The sequence below is a fragment of the Etheostoma spectabile genome, chromosome 16, assembly GCF_008692095.1.
Source record: "Etheostoma spectabile isolate EspeVRDwgs_2016 chromosome 16, UIUC_Espe_1.0, whole genome shotgun sequence".
Classification (NCBI taxonomy): Eukaryota; Metazoa; Chordata; class Actinopteri; order Perciformes; family Percidae; genus Etheostoma; species Etheostoma spectabile.
In genome coordinates, this window is record NC_045748.1 from 19,208,355 (window position 1) to 19,228,138 (window position 19,784).

General features: G+C 41.9%; 1 protein-coding gene across 3 annotated transcripts in view; it reads left to right on the forward strand.

Moving 5' to 3' along the window:
• The first annotated feature begins 266 nt into the window (after positions 1 to 266).
• Positions 267 to 19,784, forward strand: part of unc5cb (unc-5 netrin receptor Cb) — a 120,187-nt gene continuing 100,669 nt past the window's right edge. For all 3 annotated transcript variants that reach the window (XM_032540373.1, XM_032540374.1, XM_032540375.1), the window contains exon 1: positions 267 to 880. In XM_032540373.1, the coding sequence (XP_032396264.1) occupies positions 763 to 880 (118 nt within the window). In that variant the 5' untranslated portion in view covers positions 267 to 762. The remainder of the gene's footprint in view (positions 881 to 19,784) is intronic.

The window sequence follows — 19,784 nt, forward strand, 5'->3', positions numbered from 1 at the left end:
AGGCAGCATCAAAAAACCGAGACCACCACAAAAAACGAGATTTAAAATCCTTTTTTGAGCCACGCAGGAATTAGTAGTCTACTTAGGAGCTGTAGGCATCACTAACTTCAATGATTTACATGTACATTGAACCCCAGGCATCCATTAATCATGTAACATGATAAACGCCATCCATTCCTTGCTGCTGTCCGGGCCAGGTTTTGATACAGCGCCGCCACTTGCCGGAGCACTTGGATTGGCTGAAGGAGCAAGGTAGCCCGCAGAGACTGCTGCTCCTTCCCCTGGTTCAGTCCCGTCAGTGGAGCGCGAGGAGCGGCGCACGCACACACGGCTCACACACGCTCGCCTGCACGCGTGAAAGGTGCGACAGCGAGTGGACTCAGCGGACGACTTTGATTTTGTGTGTGCGACTAATCAGAGCATGAATTTGCCATCAATACATCGATTCACACCTCTAGACAAACCAAGTGAACCTTTCAAGGAAAAAGCAAACGGGGACAGATTTTAATGCAACATCCTTCCTGACGGAGAGCGATGCACCCGCCTCTTGTTCCTTAAACTGTCACAGTTTATATGACAGCAGAAACACAGCGCTGCTGGATATATTTTCTGCAAAGCCATTTTGTTCATATTTTTGTGCTCTGGGTTTTTTGAGGGGGTGCAACTTCGACCTCAGCGCACAACGAACGACAAATAGTGCGTGTTTGAGCGCAATTTCTCAGTGACTCGGACTTGCCTCAGAGCGGAGTTTGACTCCTCATCATGGGGTACGGTGCACAAACTGATAGAGGAAGAGGAAGAGTGCCGAGATCCTCTGCTGAGATGCTGACCGTGTCCTGGCTTTTTCTTTTTCTCCTGGTGGATACCGGAGTGGCTCAAGGTAAAGTTAAAAGTATATTTTTGACTTGTAAACTTGGCTTTACTCCACTAAAAGTTGTGTAAACTCCTATAGGCTAAAGCAGCGGTGGAGTGGACAGGAAGAACCAGCTGAAGTTAGTTTACTCAAACTCTTACAAAAAAAATACAAAATCCACCTTTGGCACTCAGCTGTTGAAGTGGTTGAGGGATAAGTTAATCTTGTGTAAATGCAAAGAAGTCATAAACTTCCAATAGTGTGGGCTAAATATGAAGATATGGCAAACCACAAAGTCAAATGAACTCTTCTCTGGAAAACTATGAAAAGGTTGAAAAACCCCACTACACTTTAATTCAAGAGATTGAATGTTGCTTATTTCAGTGGTGTAAACCACAACTGGCATTTGTAAACAGAACAGTCCCACTATCACATCGATTTGTCACGGAAAAGAAATCACAGAGTGCTGTTGTGCTCTGAAAGAGCTTCGAGATACCATCAAAATGAAATCAAGCCCATATTTAGGTTGCTTTTTTAAACATCTAACCTAAATTTATCCTTTAAGATTGTCGCGCACAAATAGATTTACTGCAGTAAAAATGGCCAAAGCTAAATCATATTAAGGGGGTAAAATATAACATGTAAACCATTCTGTACTGCAACTATTGTAAACCAAATTATACTTCTTACTACTTCTATTAATTTAGTTGTATGTGGACATCCGACCCCTCTATAAAACCTTCTAGATGAGAGACTTGATTGATTAGGCATTCATTGGCTTTTCTTCCTTGGTTTCCAGGTTAAAACAATAATGCACAAAATGATTGATTCTTAGGGAAATCTTGATTTGACGTACATATCAATAGTTTCATTCCAAAATAAGATGTCCATTCTTTGGAAACAAACTCATCCTTTAATGATGACTGGTTAAAGTCCAGTGAAGCTGTTTAGGCTATAGTCTTGACCTTATTAGGACTAAATAATCTGTATGTTTGAGATACGGAGTGGTAGAGTTTCAGAGGCAATTTTCATTTTCCCCTCAGATGTACACATCGTTTTAATTTCTCACTGTATTCAACTTCAACCAATACGTTTTCTTTTCCTCAACCTTCAGTGTGTCTTTCCATTAGAGTAGAGCCGCCTGTTGAAAGATGTTTTCTGTAAACTGTAGTAGCTGTCAGTTATGAAAAGCATTGAGATAATGCCAACACCTGAAGCCATATACTTAATCTTCTCTCTCTTGAGTGGGATTGTCTGTCAAACAAAGGGAGCAAGGAGGAGGCCATCTGTGTGAGGGTGAATGTTCAGTATGTGTTTGTGCATGTGTATCAGATGTCAGATAAAGTGTATGCTTCTGGAATTAAGGTAGACTGTCTGCCTGCTATTAACTATGGCTGAACAACATGATGAGATTGGAGGAAATGAGCAGCTTCTTGGTCTGCAGACAGACCTCTTTTTAAAGTTATGGCTGCTCATGCAAGAGCAACACAAGCTTAAATTGGAGGTCCAAGCACATATCCTAGACGGGGATGAGAGTTTGTGAACAACCTTATCTAGCTACTCCAGACCTTCATCTCACTCCTACATAGTTAATGGGCAAAAGAGGAAGAGGAAGAATGAAAAGCAGCACAGGTCCAGTTTCTGAAGGGCAGGGGGAGATGACATAATACACATTCCAAAACCCCAGAGAGCTTCTGTGTCATTGACTAGATGGGAATACGAACAAGGTCCTTCTCTGTCCATTAAGAAGTCGATACAGCAGGAGAACATTGTTTGAGACTAATTAATGGGCCCTGCTATTTTTGGGCTCTGATGAGCTCTACACATTCCCAAATCGCTGGAGAGTCACTTATTCAGTGTAAAACTACTAGTGATTAAAGTGGCTCACTTACCCAGGCGCTCCTCGTACAACAACTCCTTTCCTGTATATTTTTGTTTTGGAGTCATTTGAACACATTTTCAATATGTGTATACTTAGGCACATTTCATCTGGCTAATGCGGTTTATTTTTGCTTCCTGGCTTTGCCTTTGAGAGGACTTGCTCTGCACCCCATCTACAGACAGAAGTGAGTGCTGGGAAATGAGAGTGCTCATTAACCTGCTGAACTCTTGACAAAGGAGACAGGTTGAGACAGATATAAGCTGGGGGCTGCCAGAAAGTTAGCTGGGAGCTCAGTGACAGTATCTTGATTGGAAACCCATGGTGCAAGAACAGATGTACTCCTGGTATTTCTAGCACAGTGGCAGAGCTGTACAGTATGTGCAGTGTCCGTATCTGTGTGTGCATGTTGTTTTAAAAGTTGATGGAGAATGTCAAGTTGTTATGGGAATATGTGGAATACTTCCTCATGATGATATGTGAAAAAACGGCAAGAGATGTGACTTTTTTTTCCTTTTTGGGGGAAGTAAATGTAAAAACAGTTTGTAGTTCTTCTGGGTGAATCTGAAATAGTACAATTTATTGTCCATAAAACAGACTGAGCACTGAATCACAGGGGAAAAGCTACACTTTCTTTATTGATTTCACATATTTTAGTTGATAATACAAGGATATATGGATTGAGGATTTCTGAACCTTCTGCAAATAGAGACAAAAATCATGTTACGGTGTTTGTTTTTAATGATTTTTTTAAAATTTTATTTTCAAGGCTGACCAATAATATACCTTAACACTGACATATTTATTCTGTATCTCTGTGTTAGGCAGTGGATAAAAGCATAAAGTCCAGCCCAGGGTAGTGGCCTTCCTGGGATTAGTTCAGTTTTTCCACAGTGCTGCTCTTATGTCTCTCTCTTCCTCGTTTACCATGTTCCTGTCTCTGCTCCACTCTCTGATGATGTGTCCTCTGAGGATTGTTTTTGGAGGGAAAAGTTAAAGGTTCTTTTCATTTTGGTTTCAAAAATATCGTGACTCAGTGCACTGTAAGACGTTGCTATTTTCCACATGCAACACTCCCTTTCAGACTGATCTGAGCCCTGCTTTAAGAGTGCAGGTAAACGTGAATGTTATTTCTATCATTATTATTCAAACAAGCTTTTCTGCGGCCTGACAACTGACTCCTCTGGGGCCGGTAACATTATAACCATTGCGGTCATTCTATAAACAGGGCCTGTATGCACAATGAGCACATTGTGTGTAAGGAGCTCTACTTATAAATTACCCCCTATGTAGCCCTTTGCTAGCACCCATGAGATGGGAATATGACACACTTACAGTCAAGGAATTTTATGTAATTGAGGGGAATTAAGATTCAGTAACGCACTCCCCTACGCACAGGTGAAGGAAGAGGGCAAAGTAAACAGTGTGTACAGTATGGTCTGACAGTGCTGAGTGGGGGCAGAGGTGCATGCTGGATGCTAGCTGAGCTACAGACGGAGTGTGGTAGTGAGTGATAATTACTGTGAAAAGTGGCCGCTGAGTTTTCTTCCTTGCTTCCCTCGATGGCATATACTATTGTTATGATGGCAAAAAATATACATGAAGCTATTTTGGGGCTGGGAACAGTTCTGCAGTCTTCTAAGGGATGCAGATGTCTTGTGATGTGCTGGTGGAGGTAAATACTGTCACTGTAGCCAGGATATTAGAAATACTGGGGTCATGGGTCCAGACTCCTATTTTGGTGCAAACCCACTAGCCTCAGAAATGTTTGACCAGCCAACAAAGAAGCCTTTGAAACGTTCTGATTATTTAGATTTGTACTTTACTAAACCATTTAACTTTTCAATTCAACTTTTCATCTCCCCTATTAGTCCAAATTCTGTTTCATAGCAATCCCCACACTAATATAACGGTGATGGTGAAATTCTTCTTGTACTATATTAGAGTATAAATAAATGTAGCCTAAAGTCATTAAAACATTGTTTAATTTGTGTGTGATTACAAAATGTGAACTCCTCCACAGATTGTTAAAACCAACAAAACTCTCAGGAACAATAGAGAAAACATGACCTCAGTGTCAACAATGCTTCTGGTGTTTAGGTGTCTTGTTGCCAAAAGCCATGCACCAAATTGGATTGTTTATTTGAGTGTTTATTCTGCATGTTTTTGCTCTTTAACCAGCCTGGTGGAAGGATGCCTCTCCCAGTACAAAGTAAACCTAAAAGCATTTATTTCCTTTTTTCCTTTCTTAATGAGGTTATGTGTTGCTCACATATTGTAGGCATTGTGAAACTAGAGTTTTGCAAATAAAACTTGACTGTTGGGGAGTGTAATACTGATTTTAGATTCCTCTGTCATCTCTATCATCTCCCCTCCTCCCAGAGAAGCAGATAAAAAGTAAAGGAAAAGAGTTGCAGGATGAGATTGAGAATAGGGTGATTGCAAGGACACAAAAGAGGCAAATGGGACAGAAAGATTATTGTCAAGGAGTGGAGAGGAGAGAAAGAGAGAGAGAAAATGGCGAAAGCGAGGTATGGAGCGAGGACAGGGACGGACACAGGAGGAGAGGAGAGTGTGTCATTAATCACCCTGTGTGACACTCTCAACTACAGGGGAGCTTCACAGTGCAACATTCACTTCTATTAGCAGTCCATTAGCAGAGCTCGGCACAAGTAGCAGCACTTGACATGCAGGCCTGTGCCAGAATGGCTGACCTGTGTCGCAACACAATGTATATTGCACCACCTAGATAGTGTGTATGTGTTTGCTAAGAGTTTTTGTGAGAGTAGGGTGAGTCAAAGTAGACTACAGGGGTTAAATTACTGTGACATATTGTGATACGTTTAGCTTTTTAGGCTTTGGACAGCAAATGAAAATAATTGTATAAATAGGTCCCACTTTCAATTACGCTACTGGTTGAGATGGGTCATAATGATTGTAGAGATGATGATGATGGTGGTGGTGGTGACCTAATTTCCTACCTGTGATATATCCTCTGCCAGAAAATGGCTCTTCAAAGTTGAGTTGGCTGATACATTAGAGGTACAGTAATTTAAATCATTTAAAGGCTGGTTGGCCTCTTACTAGCCAAGAGCCAGGTGATTACAGGATCTCAGCCAAGGGGGACGGGGGTGTGGACCACTGTCCCTGCTCTTGATCTACAGTTCATTTATGATTAGAGATCAGAGCTGACAGTCAGAAAAGCAGGGATTGAGGGGGGGATAGAGAGGAGGACCAGAGCCAAAGGGGGAGAGAGAAGTGATTACGAGTTAAGTGGCCCTTCCCATGCCATTATAAGCAGCAGGGCTGACAGAGCACATCATGAGTGAGTATAAGTACACACTCTACTTCTGCCCTTTAATTTGGCATCATGGCCTCCCCCCTGGTGCTCAACCACTAATGTCCTTCAACATTTTTGTGTTCCTAACAGGAAATAAGTCTAGGACATGTCACTACAAGCGCAAGTAAATAGGAGAGCATGAGTAACTAAAAGATCATAGGTGGTTATCTGTGTATTTTCTTTGCTTCACATTTACTCACATTGCTTCCTGCTTCTTACAGTGCAGACGCTTTGCTGCTTGCTCCTGCTTTTCCTGCTTGCACTATTTTTTGCTGATATCGTGCTTTCCTCTGAGAAACTTGAGCAGCGGCTCTTGGACACCTTCAAAAACAGGGACTATACATTTTTGTAGACATAGTAGGCTATTGCCATATTTTAAAATTTTTCTGCGTGAGCGTGGCCTACCAATAGCTCAGCCTGTCCTACAGTGATTGTAGCTAAGCTAATTAGCAGCAAGATGCCTCCTTCTCCGTAGAAGACTACTACAACTCCTTCAGAAGATTGCACTTCTGGAAACCAAGGTTCACCTCTAGAAGTGAACTGGAAGTTAACGGATCTTGTGGAAATGACACCACTTTACCATGGACCCATAACAATGGCAGAGTATCTAACACACGGCTAATTAGCACCAACAAGACTACAAAGAAACAGGAGGTGGAACTGGTAATAATCAACAAGTGGCGGTCCTCCCTGGAACTCGTCTGGTGCGAAGCCTAAGAGTAAATCATTCCTGGGAAATGGGAGGACGGACAACGCCGGGCACAGCGCCCTGAGATTTGTGATATGACCGGCTGGCCTGCATTATCATCTGGGCAGCGCCCTTCAACCCCTGTACCTAGTAGGACACAGCCGTGGACAGCTGCAAAGGGAAAATAAGCAACAAAATGCCCCCCCAACAACCTGGTGTGCAACTGGATAACAGATTTGCTCCCTGCTGCAAGACGCTGGACAGTCATCTGATGACCGACTGCGTCTCATCACCACACAGCAGGGTAAGGACGTGAAGCAATTCAAAAAGTAAAAAGCTAACAACTGGCCTCAAACCCGATTGTGGGTGACTCTGCTGTAAAAGATTTAAAAAACAGTAAAAACACAAAATACTATGTTTTCCCAAAGACATGGGTCTGACTTGACCCAAAAAATCCCAGATACCGTGGCAGCACACCCCACTGTGAAGAACATTATTCTGCATAGGGTCAAATTGTTGTAAAGCAACAGTCTGAATTGCTGAACTGGACTTTAGGGAACTGCTTGACACAGTCACCCCCCTAAGCGCAAAGTGTTTTATCAGTGGTCCTATACCGTCAGTCAGAAGAGGAGATGAGAGATTCAGCCGACTGTTGGGACTAAACAATGGCTTTCAACTGAATGTACCGTCCACTCTCTGAAGTTCATTGACAATTTAAAATTTTCTGGGAGCGCAGACATCTTTTTAAAGCAGATAGACTTTCCCTTAACAAGCCAGGAGTAAAGCTGTTCACCTCTAATCTGCTTTACTTTCTGCGCTACACTCTGCCCTCTGCAAGTCACAAAACAAAGGAAGACCACAAAGTGCGGCAGTGATCCAGCAGCCCCCGCCTTGCAAAGATTTGACACATGGGACCAGAGAGCAGAGACACGAAACCTCCACTCCCCTCTTCACCCTCCAGCACCCCTCAAACCTTCCCAACCCCGAACCTTCTGAGGATTCATCGCTGTCTCACTGATGTCTCCACACACCCTTTCCCTTATTTCCCCCATCAATTATGCACCCCTTCCTACCCCCATGGCTCAACCCCGGGCAAAAGTAAAACGCCAAGCACCACTACCAGGATGTCAGAAAACCCTTCCCCCAGACTGATAAGGACTTGTGTGCAAAATCTGGCAAGCACTATCTGATATGTGCCGGGCCTTGGCTGCAGGACTAGTGACTATGACTCTTTTCAAGACAAGCCCGGGCCCTGTGGATTCAATTCTTCCTCAATTTCTGTTGTGTAGGTATAGGAAAATGGTGAATAAGCACTTACTGCAAACTTAGCAAATTTAGCATCCATTCCTCGTCAGCTACGCCTGTCCCAAAAATGAAACACACTAACACTAGCCTACTAAACGTCAGGTCTTTTGGCAGGAAATCATTTTTAATCAATGATTTTTCTACTAAGCACAATCTAGATTTTATGTTTTTAACTGAAACCTGGTTAGACCATAATAACAGCGCTGCTGTTCTCATCGAGTCACTCCCCCTAACTTCAGTTTTATGAGTGAGATAGAGTGAATAAGAAAGGAGGTGGATCGCCATTTGTTTAATGACTCATTCCACTGTACGCAAATATGTTATGGAAATTTTGTTTCTTTGAATATGTTGCTCTTCAATTAAGATCTTCCCCTCAAGCGATTTTTCTAAATATCTACAGGCCACCTAAATATTGTGCAACCTTCATTGATGACTTCACTGAACTGCTGTCATTTCTGCATTAACTTTGATTGTGTAATCATTGCGGGTGATTTTAACATTCTGTTGACAGCCCCCGACAGGGGGACAAAAGAGCTGTGTTGTTGACTTGATTGTCTCCAAAGGTCTGAACATTTCCAAGGTTGTGGTGACTGACGTTGCTCTCCAATCATCCTGTGTTTTCTTAACGCCAATCTCTGTGCCCAAAAGTGTCCAAACAAAGATAATCAGAAAACGGTATATCACTTGAAAACACCAGTGCCACTTTATACAGCTTTTCTCCTCCACACAGCCCTCTCTGGGCTATCAGTCGTGAGCTTGTAGATAATTTCAACTGTAAAATCACAATGTTATTGATGCCATTGCTCCCACTAAGTTCAATTTGATCTGGTAAAAAAGATCTCCATGGAGAAATGTCCTACGGGTGAGAACAGAAAAAGAGAGTGTAGGAAACTGAACGAAGGTGGCAAAACAAATCTCCTGGTCCATTATAACTCCATAAAGAGAGACTTCGCATTATTGGAACTGAGGAATGCAAGAAGGTCCTTTTTCTCTGATATTACTCTAGAAACAATAATATCCCGCTTTGTTTGCTACTGTTGATAGTTACAACCCTCCAGTACCAGTACATCTGAACTTTTACTACCAAGGCCTGCAATGACTTTGCCTCCTTCTTCAAAACAAAATTCAAAGATTAGACAACATTCAGTGCCTCCATATCAAGTCCAGGATATGTGTTGTCACAGGGTTCAAGCAAAATAGTTCCAATATGACAGAATTTCACACTCAACCATACAAACCTGGAGGACATTATTCAACATCTGAAAACCTCGACCTGTTGCCTTGATGTTCTACCAACGGGACTTTTCAAAAATGTTTCCAATTGTTTGACTTATGATCTTCTACAGATTGTGACACATCTCTTCTTTCAGGTATCTTTCCACAGGCCCTGAAAACTGCAGTAATCAAGCCACTCTTAAAAAGAACAACCTAGACAAGTCACTAATGAGCAACTATAGGCCAATATCAAACCTTCCGTTTTTAAGTAAAATCATTGAAAAAGTAGTCTTTCACAACTCAACCATTTCTGTCACTAAGCAACAGTTTTGATACCTTTCAGTCGGGTTTCCGACCACACCACGCACTGAAACGGCTCTTGTCAAAGTCTTTAATGACATCCACCTTAACACAGATAATGGCAAAATTTCAATCTTAGTATTACTTGATCTCAGTGCGCATTGACACGTCGACGACCACGACATACTACTAGACCGATTGAAAACTGCGTTGGCCTTTCTGGCTCAGTACTAAACTGGTTTGAATCCTACCTAAAGATATGGATTACTTTGGTCTATAGGTAATTATCATCTGAGCGTACAAATATGACTTGCGGAGTTCCGCAAGGCTCCATTCTGGGGCCTCTTCTGTTTAACATCATACATGCTTCCACTGGCTCAGATTATGGAGAAAACACAATAAGTTACCATAGTTATGCGGCCGACACACAAATTTCATAACCTTATCGCCAGGGGACTATATTCCAATACAAAACTGACTAAGTGCATCGAACAATTAACGGCTGGATGTGCCGAGACTTTCTGAAATTAAATGAAGGAAAAACTGAGGTGGTTGTTTTTGGAGCAAGAGAGGAACGATTAAAAGTCTGCCTCAGCTTCAAACACAATGTTAAAACACAGACAAAGCCAAAATCTTGGTGTAGTCATGGACTCACCTGAACTTTAACAGCCACATTAAGACAATTCCAAAGTCACCCTACTATCACCTTAAGAATATATCAAGGGTTAAAGGACTTATGTGTCAACAGATTTGGAAAAACTTGTCCATGCCTTTATCTTCAGTAGACTTGACTACTGTAACGGGGTCTTTACAGGTCTCCCTAAAAAATCAATCAGACAGCTGCAGCTGATTCAGACGCTGCTGCTCGAGTCCCACTAAGACCAAGAGACTGGATCACATCACTCCAGTTCTGAAGTCTTTACACTGGCTTCCTGTGTCTCAAAGAATTGATTTCAAAGTACTCTTGCTAGTTTATAAATCACTTAACGGTTTAGGTCCAAAATTATTGCTGATCGCTACTAACACTATGAACCACCCAGACCTCTCAGGTCATCTGGGACAGGTCTGCTTTCTGTCCCCAGAGTCAGAACTAAACAGGGTGAAGCAGCTTTCAGTTCTATGCTCTCCTCATATCTGGAATAAACTCACAGAAACCTGTAGTCCGCGCTACTCTCAGTTCTTTTAAATCAAGGCTGAGACCTTTCTATTTGATGCTGCCTTTCTTTAAATGACTAATCATTCTTTAAATTTCTATGCTGCACTGTAAATTTTATTCTTGTGTTTTATTTTTCTCTTTGTTTTTAACTGTCTATTCATGTGTTTAACCGGTTTTTAATGCTTGTGATTTTTAACTGTTTTTACTTGTGTTTTATTCTGTTTAACTGATTTTGTGTAAAGCACTTTGAATTGCCTTGTTGCTGAAATGTGATCTATACCAATAAAGCTGCCTTGCCTTGCCTTGCCTTACTCATCCTGATCGTTTTGTAATATAGTCCTTATCAATCATCTACTTGTCTTTATGTTTGTTTTATAATTGTGTGATAATCTTTACCGTTATTTAGCTGATGTAATCATCTGTGGACACAGCAAAACTGAATGTCCTGTACTGTTGCCATACAAGCTATTCTACCTTGCAAAGAGGATTAGGGTACGAAATAAACCGAGTTAGGGGGGGAGGATTTCAGATGCTGCTGGAATGCTGGTACTCTTATGTATGCACACATACACTATAAAAAGCTTAAAGTGCTGATGAGCAGTAAAAGGCAGAGTCAGTGGGAATGCTCTTATTTCCCCAATGTCCTTTAACTGTGGGTTCCTCAGCCCAGCATGGAGGAGTCTTGCTTGCTACTTTATAGTAAGCACAGTCCTAACATGGCTCAGCAGGATAATAGAAGGCTGAACATGCCCTGCATGCAGTTTGAAAGTGTGATAATCCTGGTTTATCTCCATTGTTGCACATCTATGAGATTAAAAAATGACCACTGGTCAAAAATTGAGGGCTAATTTAAACGAACAGTTTGACATTTTGGTAAAATTGGTTATTCTCTTTTTTTGAGAATTAGATGAGAAGATTGCTAATTATGACTTTACTGCCACCAACAGTTAGCTTAGCACAAAGACTGGAAACAGGGTGAAACTGTTGGCACTGTTCAAAGGTAACAAACTACTAAGTAGTGGGTTTAAGAGATTCCGGTTATCTGATTTAGTACTTCCAGAATAGTGTTTGTCAGAATGTTGAATGTAATTGTGAAAAGAGTGTTGGAAAAAAATGTAAAGGTATTGGAGAGAGTGTGATAAAGGAAACACACTGCATGTCAAAACGCTGCAAATGCCGTGAATTATTTTCATTTTGGCGCATGTTATCCAATCTATCCAGCCATACCGGCTGTGAACAGGCGCGGAGCTGGCCCGCATGCTGCAGCAATTGTTGTGGCGATTTTTTCCGTGACTGAATGTTTCAAGCCAGGCAGTTAATCTCATACAGGAAGGCCACAGTTCAGCCAGATACCCAGGTTTATGGTGATTTTGGCTGTCTTGACTTCTCAGCTGTGTCTACAGCGAGACATGCGATCAGGCACACAGAGAGAGAGATCAATGGATGGACAGACATTGACACACACACACACACACACGGGGATAGAGATAGAGAGACATTCTATAGAGTGGAAAGGAGAAGGGTCGCTTTGTGACCTGCATGGAATGCACGTCTGGAATGAACAGCCAGGCGCGTAATCAGGCACAAATATACGCTTCATGGCAATTCGGGACGCTTCCCCGTGTGGTTTGTTTCTGCCGTTACCCTACCTTCAACCAGAGCTAGTGCTAATCCCCCCCCTTCCGTTTATAGAGTGAAACTAAGATAATCTCACCTAGATATATTCTGTTCATAAATCACATGCCTGCAAACTGCACACAGAGGCATTAAAACAGAAATTTGTTGTTGTAAAACCTCCACATAAAATAAACCAACAATTAAAAATAAAGACATTGCCACTTTGATAGGTGATGAGATGATTCAAAGAGTGTTCTAAAATCAGTCTTGAGCACGAATATCTTCATCTCAAGGTGCTCTTTCAATCCTCTGCTCTGCCACCGTCGGGGCACCTTTGATGTTAAAGCCAGGCTATATGTTCAGGTCTGATGAGAAGGGCACACGTACCACTGAGGCGGTAATGAGTGAGATGATATCAGTGGTGACTCATAACACCTGAGTCACACACACGGTGTGGGGGCTTTGGCAATCACCTGAGTTTTCATGTCTCTATAAAAATCCAGCCTGCTCTCCAGAAGGAAAATCCAGCAGCTATCTTCCCCTCTGTTCTGACTCTGATTGACAAAGCTAAACCTTTAATCCTGGCTTTGCCCTGTCTTGTGCTCTGAGCCGGAGCCTCACGAGTGGAATTGGACTAAAGCAAATGTATAAAATCCCTCATGAAGAATAGGAACAGTATTCATCTATAATAAGTTATTGGAATATATTATTGCCAAGCTGGCGTGTATTTTGTCAAACCCTCAAGTGGATACATCCACATACACATTTTGCGTACCTGCAGACTGAAGCGTTTACTTCATTTTGTTGTTGAAAGTGTCACATCTCTGCATTGTGAAGAGCGGTGGTGGTTTCCAGACGCTGCACTAATGTCTGGTTGGGGAGGGTTGTGGTCTATGTATGTCAGCAGAACAGAGAGTGGTAAGGAGGGAGGGGGGCAGGTATGGGACCATACCCGGCTGAAACATGAGAGCAGGAGACCCACGCTCCCCATTTCCTGTCTCCACTTTATCAGCATCTTGCTCTCTGTTATTTCTGTGCTCTTAAAGCATCCGATGAAAGCCTTGCCACAGATAAATGTTTGTGCTTCCTTGTTTTTTATGGGGCTCAAATGAGGGACTTTATCTGCCTGCCCCCTCCCTTTTTCATTCTCTTTTTTTGTCTCCATTCCTGTGTCTGCTTTGAGATGCCACAAGAGCAGTAATAGGCTCTGGTTTACATTACGGTTCCTTTGAGATGGGCTTGAAGGACAATGCTTGTTCTTGTTCTTCTAAAGTTATACATTTTTACAAGACATTAGGGAAAGGGCATGGGAAAAGGTGGATAATTCGACTACACTTTTTTGCGTACTTTGTAAGAAATGATTATACCCACCTATATTCAGATCTGGGGAATGAGAGGTAATTATCTTTTGAAAAGAAACTTTTGTCCTTAACAGTCTGCACCTTTTTACCTCTTATCACCTCACACAATATTTTCCTTCAGACTCATTTAATTCAGTCTGCTTCTGTTTTCTTAGCGTTCTGAATAAGCATAGTGTTGTGTGTGCGTGCTCGTGTTCTTATTTGTCTGCATATGGCAGTGAAGTGTGTGTGTATGCGCGTGTTTATTCAATAATAACAGAGTCCGAAAAAGTCTGTTTCAGATAAATCTGTGTGAATACCAGACCATTCATCCCCAGGAAATCAATCTTTCTCATAATTCCCCTCATTTTTCTTCCATCTGTTATCTACAGAGCTGCCAAACAGACTTTTAAACAGAGCAGACCATTACCAGAGGGCAGCATTAAATGTGTGTCAGAATGCCAGCCTGTAAAGTGTTGTTTTTTACTGAGTTAAATGAGGTGCTAAATTAAAGCTACACAATTGGTATGCACTGTTGTATGATTAAGCCCCTGCCCTTCATGTACTTCTGTTGACAAGACCACAGAAAAGTCAAAATGTATGTTAAGAGTCTGGGATGTTTTAAAAAAATGATGCTATTGAAATCATGTTTGACTGTTGAAGGCATGTGATGAATGGGTGTTTGTTTCTGTTTTTGTGTAATTACTCTGTACAAGTCTCAACAAACACTGTGGAGTTCATCACCAGCATCATAGAAAACATGACATTATTTTTCCGCAGTCAGGTCAGTTTCAGAGCGGAGTTAACTGCCTAGCCCCACCATCACCACTACCACCAAACACGCACTGACCCAAACACTCTACTGCGTGACCTCTTTTCTTTATTTTGGGCTTTGTTACTGTGAGTCCAGTAATGGTTTGCAACTAGAGATTGCTGTTGGGTGTCAGCACTTTCGTGTGTGTGTGTGTGTGTGTGTGTGTGTGTGTGTGTGTGTGTGTGTGTGTGGTGTGGTGTGTGTGTGTGTGTGTGTGGGTGTGTGTGTGTGTGTGTGTGTGTGTGTGTGTGTGTGTGTGTGTGTGTGTGTGTGGGGGGGGGGACTGTATCTCCACAATCAGTCCCCGGTGACCTAAGTACTGGCAGACAGTGTTTAACTGGGGCAGGCTCAATGGGTCTCTTTTAAATGGGTCCCAGACAGAAGCCCCATGGTGAAGGGTTACTTTACGACTCTTAACATGTAAAGCACACTGTCAAAGCTGCTACAATTTGTGTGCTTTCCAGAGAAGGCAAACTGTACTGTATTTTTCTTCTTCAGGATTCTGTCAGGGACACAAAAGATGCTGCTTACGTTTAAAATTTGCCAAATTAGGGGGTTATTGTCTTTGATTTATATGCATTTTTCAGTTAATGAATACTATGGAGATGAGGTTGATAATGACAGAAAGCAGTCTGCGTAGCTCTGAAAGTTCACTGCTGTAAATGTCAGAATTATTAATGAGCTCAATATGTCATTCCCTGCTTGTTCTACATGGTGTTGCAACTTAAAAGGATTGAGCAAAGTCAAATCACATTCACACAATTTCTGTAGTGCAGTGCATGCTTGCCATCTCTGGCTGAAATACTACTTTAATACACTAGGAATTATGTACCGTACAATGACTGCAAAATCTTCCAAGTTGTGTAAGGGATTGGCAGCAAAGGAGAGCTTCCAACTGTTAATTTCCCCCTTTCAAAGAGCTAACCAAACAATAGACAGAAGGTGAATAATGGATGTTGTTGTGATGAATGCTCTGAAATGCCGAGAGAGAGAGAGAGAGAAAGAGAGAAAAAAAGAGTTTTTTCTTAACCAGGTCAAATGTCTGAATTGGCTCTATTTTGTATACGAATCTTGAAATTCCCACAGTGAACAAAATTTTCGTTTGTTGTTTTACATCCATGCTCCCAAACCGTTAAGGCATGGAACCCAAAATATTGGCACAGTCATTGTCCGTGACATGTATGCTGCTATCAGACCTTACTATACCTACAGATTAGAACAAACCCTCAGTACTATCACAACATGAATCATTCATTACACAAACCTTTTCAAACCAATTGATACAAATTAAATGGCAAGTGTTACTACCATTATTAATAGCGATCATAATAAATGATTTGTGCATGTATTCATTTTATTAATAGTTTTTGGTAGTTTCTTAGGATAATGCCAACCTACCCATCGGTTTGGTGGGGAGTAACAGTAGAGGCTTTTGTCAAACTGCTTTCCCCCAGTAACGACTAATGGAGAAATGAGATCTGAGTTTGGAAAAAATGACCAAGCTTAGTAAGATGACAGGCTTGTTTCTCTAATTCCAGACCTCAATAAACTATGACCCCATACAGTACACCAGCTGCACTGGAGTCAGCACGCCAACTGTAAACTGATACACCATAATGGCTTGCTGCAGATATGCTCGAGCATGTGCGGCGGAAACCGATAATTCAGTGGTGACACACCATGCATAGGGGTTCCCATGGTTTTTAGGCTGACGTGAGGTAAGACGATCCTTCAGGTAAAAGCAGAGGGGGTTACACTGGAGAGACATGGAGGGGGAGGGCAACACAGGATAACCTCTGCTGTGTATAGGAAGGAGCAGTGCACTGGTAAATCATACCGCCTGATGAGTTTCCTTCAGTATCTGCTTGTTTAAGTCCTACTGCACACATTCCTTACCCGTCGCATTTAGAAAGCTGCACATTACTAAATCATGGTATTTAGGTTTTAACAAGTCTGCAAAGGCTCACTAGCATTCTACTAGCCACATTTTTTTGTTATCACTGTTTTTCCATGCCAAATGTTTTATTTAGCAGCATGCTCTAGCCCGAGCCCTCACCAACAGAAGCAATGATACCGGCCAAAGAAAGAGTTGGAAAAGGAAGAGGAGGAGGAGACAAGGAATAAAATGAGACAGAGATAGCCACTCTTAAGCTACGTGGCTTTTACCCACAGGATGAACAGACTAAGAGCATCCGGGATTCAGGCACATTTAGCCACAGCTATTCTGCGCTGCTTTGTGTGGCTTTTTGTTTATGGAAAAGAGGCAAAAATCTGGTAAACAAATACAATAATGTTGAACAAACCAATGTGTTGTAAAGATTGGGCAGCTTTTAGCATTACCAACTCACAGACGTGCATGTTTCCATCCCCCTGCAATTTCTTTGGGAAATTTGACGGGGTAATCTGAGCCTTATTGTGTTGCTTTTCTGTGGAACACCAGATACCAGCACAACCTGGTTTGGGTTTTGACTGCCATTTTTCTTGTTGGCAGTTGTTTCCACACGGATTGAATTTTGAGGGTGAGTGGCATGAGAAACTCAACATGGAATACTTACACTGTAGCTTCCATTTTGGTTCTTTTGCCATAGTTTGTTTTAATAAGAGCTTGAGAGAATGCAGTATACTGTCTGAGGAATTTCGATGGGGCATGTCAAATCCAAGGAGTGTCAGCGGTCACTCTGTTAACACGCTGCTCTGTCTGAAGCCGGTGGACATGGAGTCAAATGGATTGGTCAAAGCTGTTCCGACACACACAGGCATGTAACAAGGGCTGGACGAGTGGGGAGGACAAAAGTGATCAGCTCTTTGAAGGATATGTCACAATGAGGGGATGTAGCTGTCTAACATCAATCAGTGGTTAAAGGTTTTCTCTGCTCAGCCTGTCACATCCAACTTTACTCTTCATTTCCATCTGGCTCTTTTCTCTGACTCTGTTTGAAGAAGTTGGGTGTCAAATGGAAAAAAAATACTGTCAGAGCCTACAAAGAATTTTTGTATGGTTTACAAAATATTTGTTACTTTGTGGCCCTAGTTACATGCAGACAAACTATGTCCTTTGTATGGGGGTGGTCTCTTGGGAGTGAAGCAGACATTTTAATTTAATCAGCTGCAAACAGCAATAATGCCTCCCCCTCCTCCTAAAACTCACTCATCTCACTTCAGTGATACAATTACGAGCTGAGCTGCATTGGCCATCTTGTTGTGATTATATGTGTTTACATGGGAGGGAGGTGTTTACTGTGGAAATTGCGGCCCTGTCCTGCTGCCTATTTAGCTACTGGAGAAAAAGAGCTGCTGTGAGATTTAATTTATTTATGGTCTCTGGAACAGTTATACTTATTCTCTAACTAGCATGCTGATTGTGTCTTGCCGAGTCAAGACCATTGAGATGAGCAAAAACCCACTGTGAAGGCTCTGCATAGATGCACGGACATATCGGGGAATGTGTTTGTTTGTGAGGAATATACTGTATATAGCTCACTTTCCAGCAATAACTACTTTTTTTTGCTTTTATAAGTGATTTGTAAAACAATGGAAATATGGGCCAAATGCAGATATGCATTTTATCCACAAGATGTCAAAAATTTCAAATCTACCAGAGTTTTTTCTTATTCTCTAAAATACTTTAAAATCTATTTGATTATGACTTATTCATCTATCTCATACAATATACCATATTACTACAGTGAATTTTATATAGGCTAAGTCTAATCTACAAAAGATGTCCTGAAGTAAAAGATTTAAGATTTAAACAAAATAACCAACACATTCTTACTCCCATCTCAAAAAATAGGGACACTTGGTCAGGTGTCTTTCTTGTTGTTGTTATTGACGCTAAAAGTCCCCTTTAGCGTCTCATCTAAACACGCTTGTTCGGGACTATTGGCGTCCCTTTTGACGCTGTTATGTTAAGGAAAAGGTTGTGGGTGGGCTTACGTTTCCATGACGCGGGAATGGGATAGTTGGGTTTAGGAAAAGGTTGTGGGTGGGCTTACGTTTCCATGACATGCGGAAACAACGGGACGGTTAAAGAAGAAAGCAAGTTTAGGAAAGGTGGCATGCAAAAGACAAACCCCGGTGGTGAAAGTCCTGTGTTTGAACCATCCACCACCCAAACCAACCTCCCTGCTCGGAATTTCTACCTTACATACTACTCGCTAAACCCCACGTAACTGCTGCTCTCCCCAGTACGTTATACAAACACGCTGAAGGGCACCTTTTTCGTCCCTGTCCAAACGTCCGTATTTTACGAGTTCGGAGTAAGAACAGGTTGAAATAACTCTAACATACAGTATGTAAGAAGAAAGTGCTATTGAAATACTTACTGTAATATTGTATAAATACAACTATAAATCAAACCTGGATCTCTTATGGCCTTATTTGTAAAATTCTCTTTTTATGTTGCACAAGGCAATCCGTAAAGAATAAAAGGGGTTAAGTCGTTTAAAAATAATTGCATCCAAAATCAGTCTCTGAAATTGCACAAGACTTTTCAAAAGAGCAAATTGAATCATTTCTCTTCCATTTCATATTTTTAAGTACCCATCCACCACTGGCCTTGTACCGTCCCATCACTGAAGCTTTCTGGTGATAACATTGCCTCACTAATCTTTCTGATGGCCACATTGCCTTTTCAGGCCCCAGCACTCTGTTTTATTGGGGTAGCATTATGCACAGTGTTTTAACCATTGTTTACTCCACAATATGCCACTTGTTATCTTCCGCAGCAAATGGCTATGTCTTTACCAATCATGTCTGGCTTTTGTCTACTTTCCTTTTTTCCACCGGACGAGTAGCCATTTAGTGCAAGGGTCAGGGTTGTAATTGACAGCCACCACTAAACAAATCTCCCAGGCTCGGCGGTAGACCAACCCCACCTCCCGTCCCCTCCCGCTTCTCTAATCTAACTAATGCACCCGTGTGTGTGCTGGAAAGTGAATTAAGCATCGAAAACTCAATACCTGATCCGTCTGACAGAGCTGCCTGCGTGCACATTAGCAGTTTCTCTGCAGCCTCTGTAATTGTATTACACAAGTTGGCCGCTCTAACGATCAGACCTTACACACACTTACACACTTATACACACTCTCCCTGTTGTCGTTAATCGCTGCCTTCTCTGGCCCTGGAGGCGTGCAGCGGGCCAAGAACAGAGCGATCGAGAAGAGGATGATGTGGCGAGTAGTTCAGCCCTCCCTCAAGGCTGACATGAAATGAAACTATTGCCTGCGTGTGTGTGTGTGTGTGTGTGTGTGTGTGTGTGTGTGTGTGTGTGTGTGT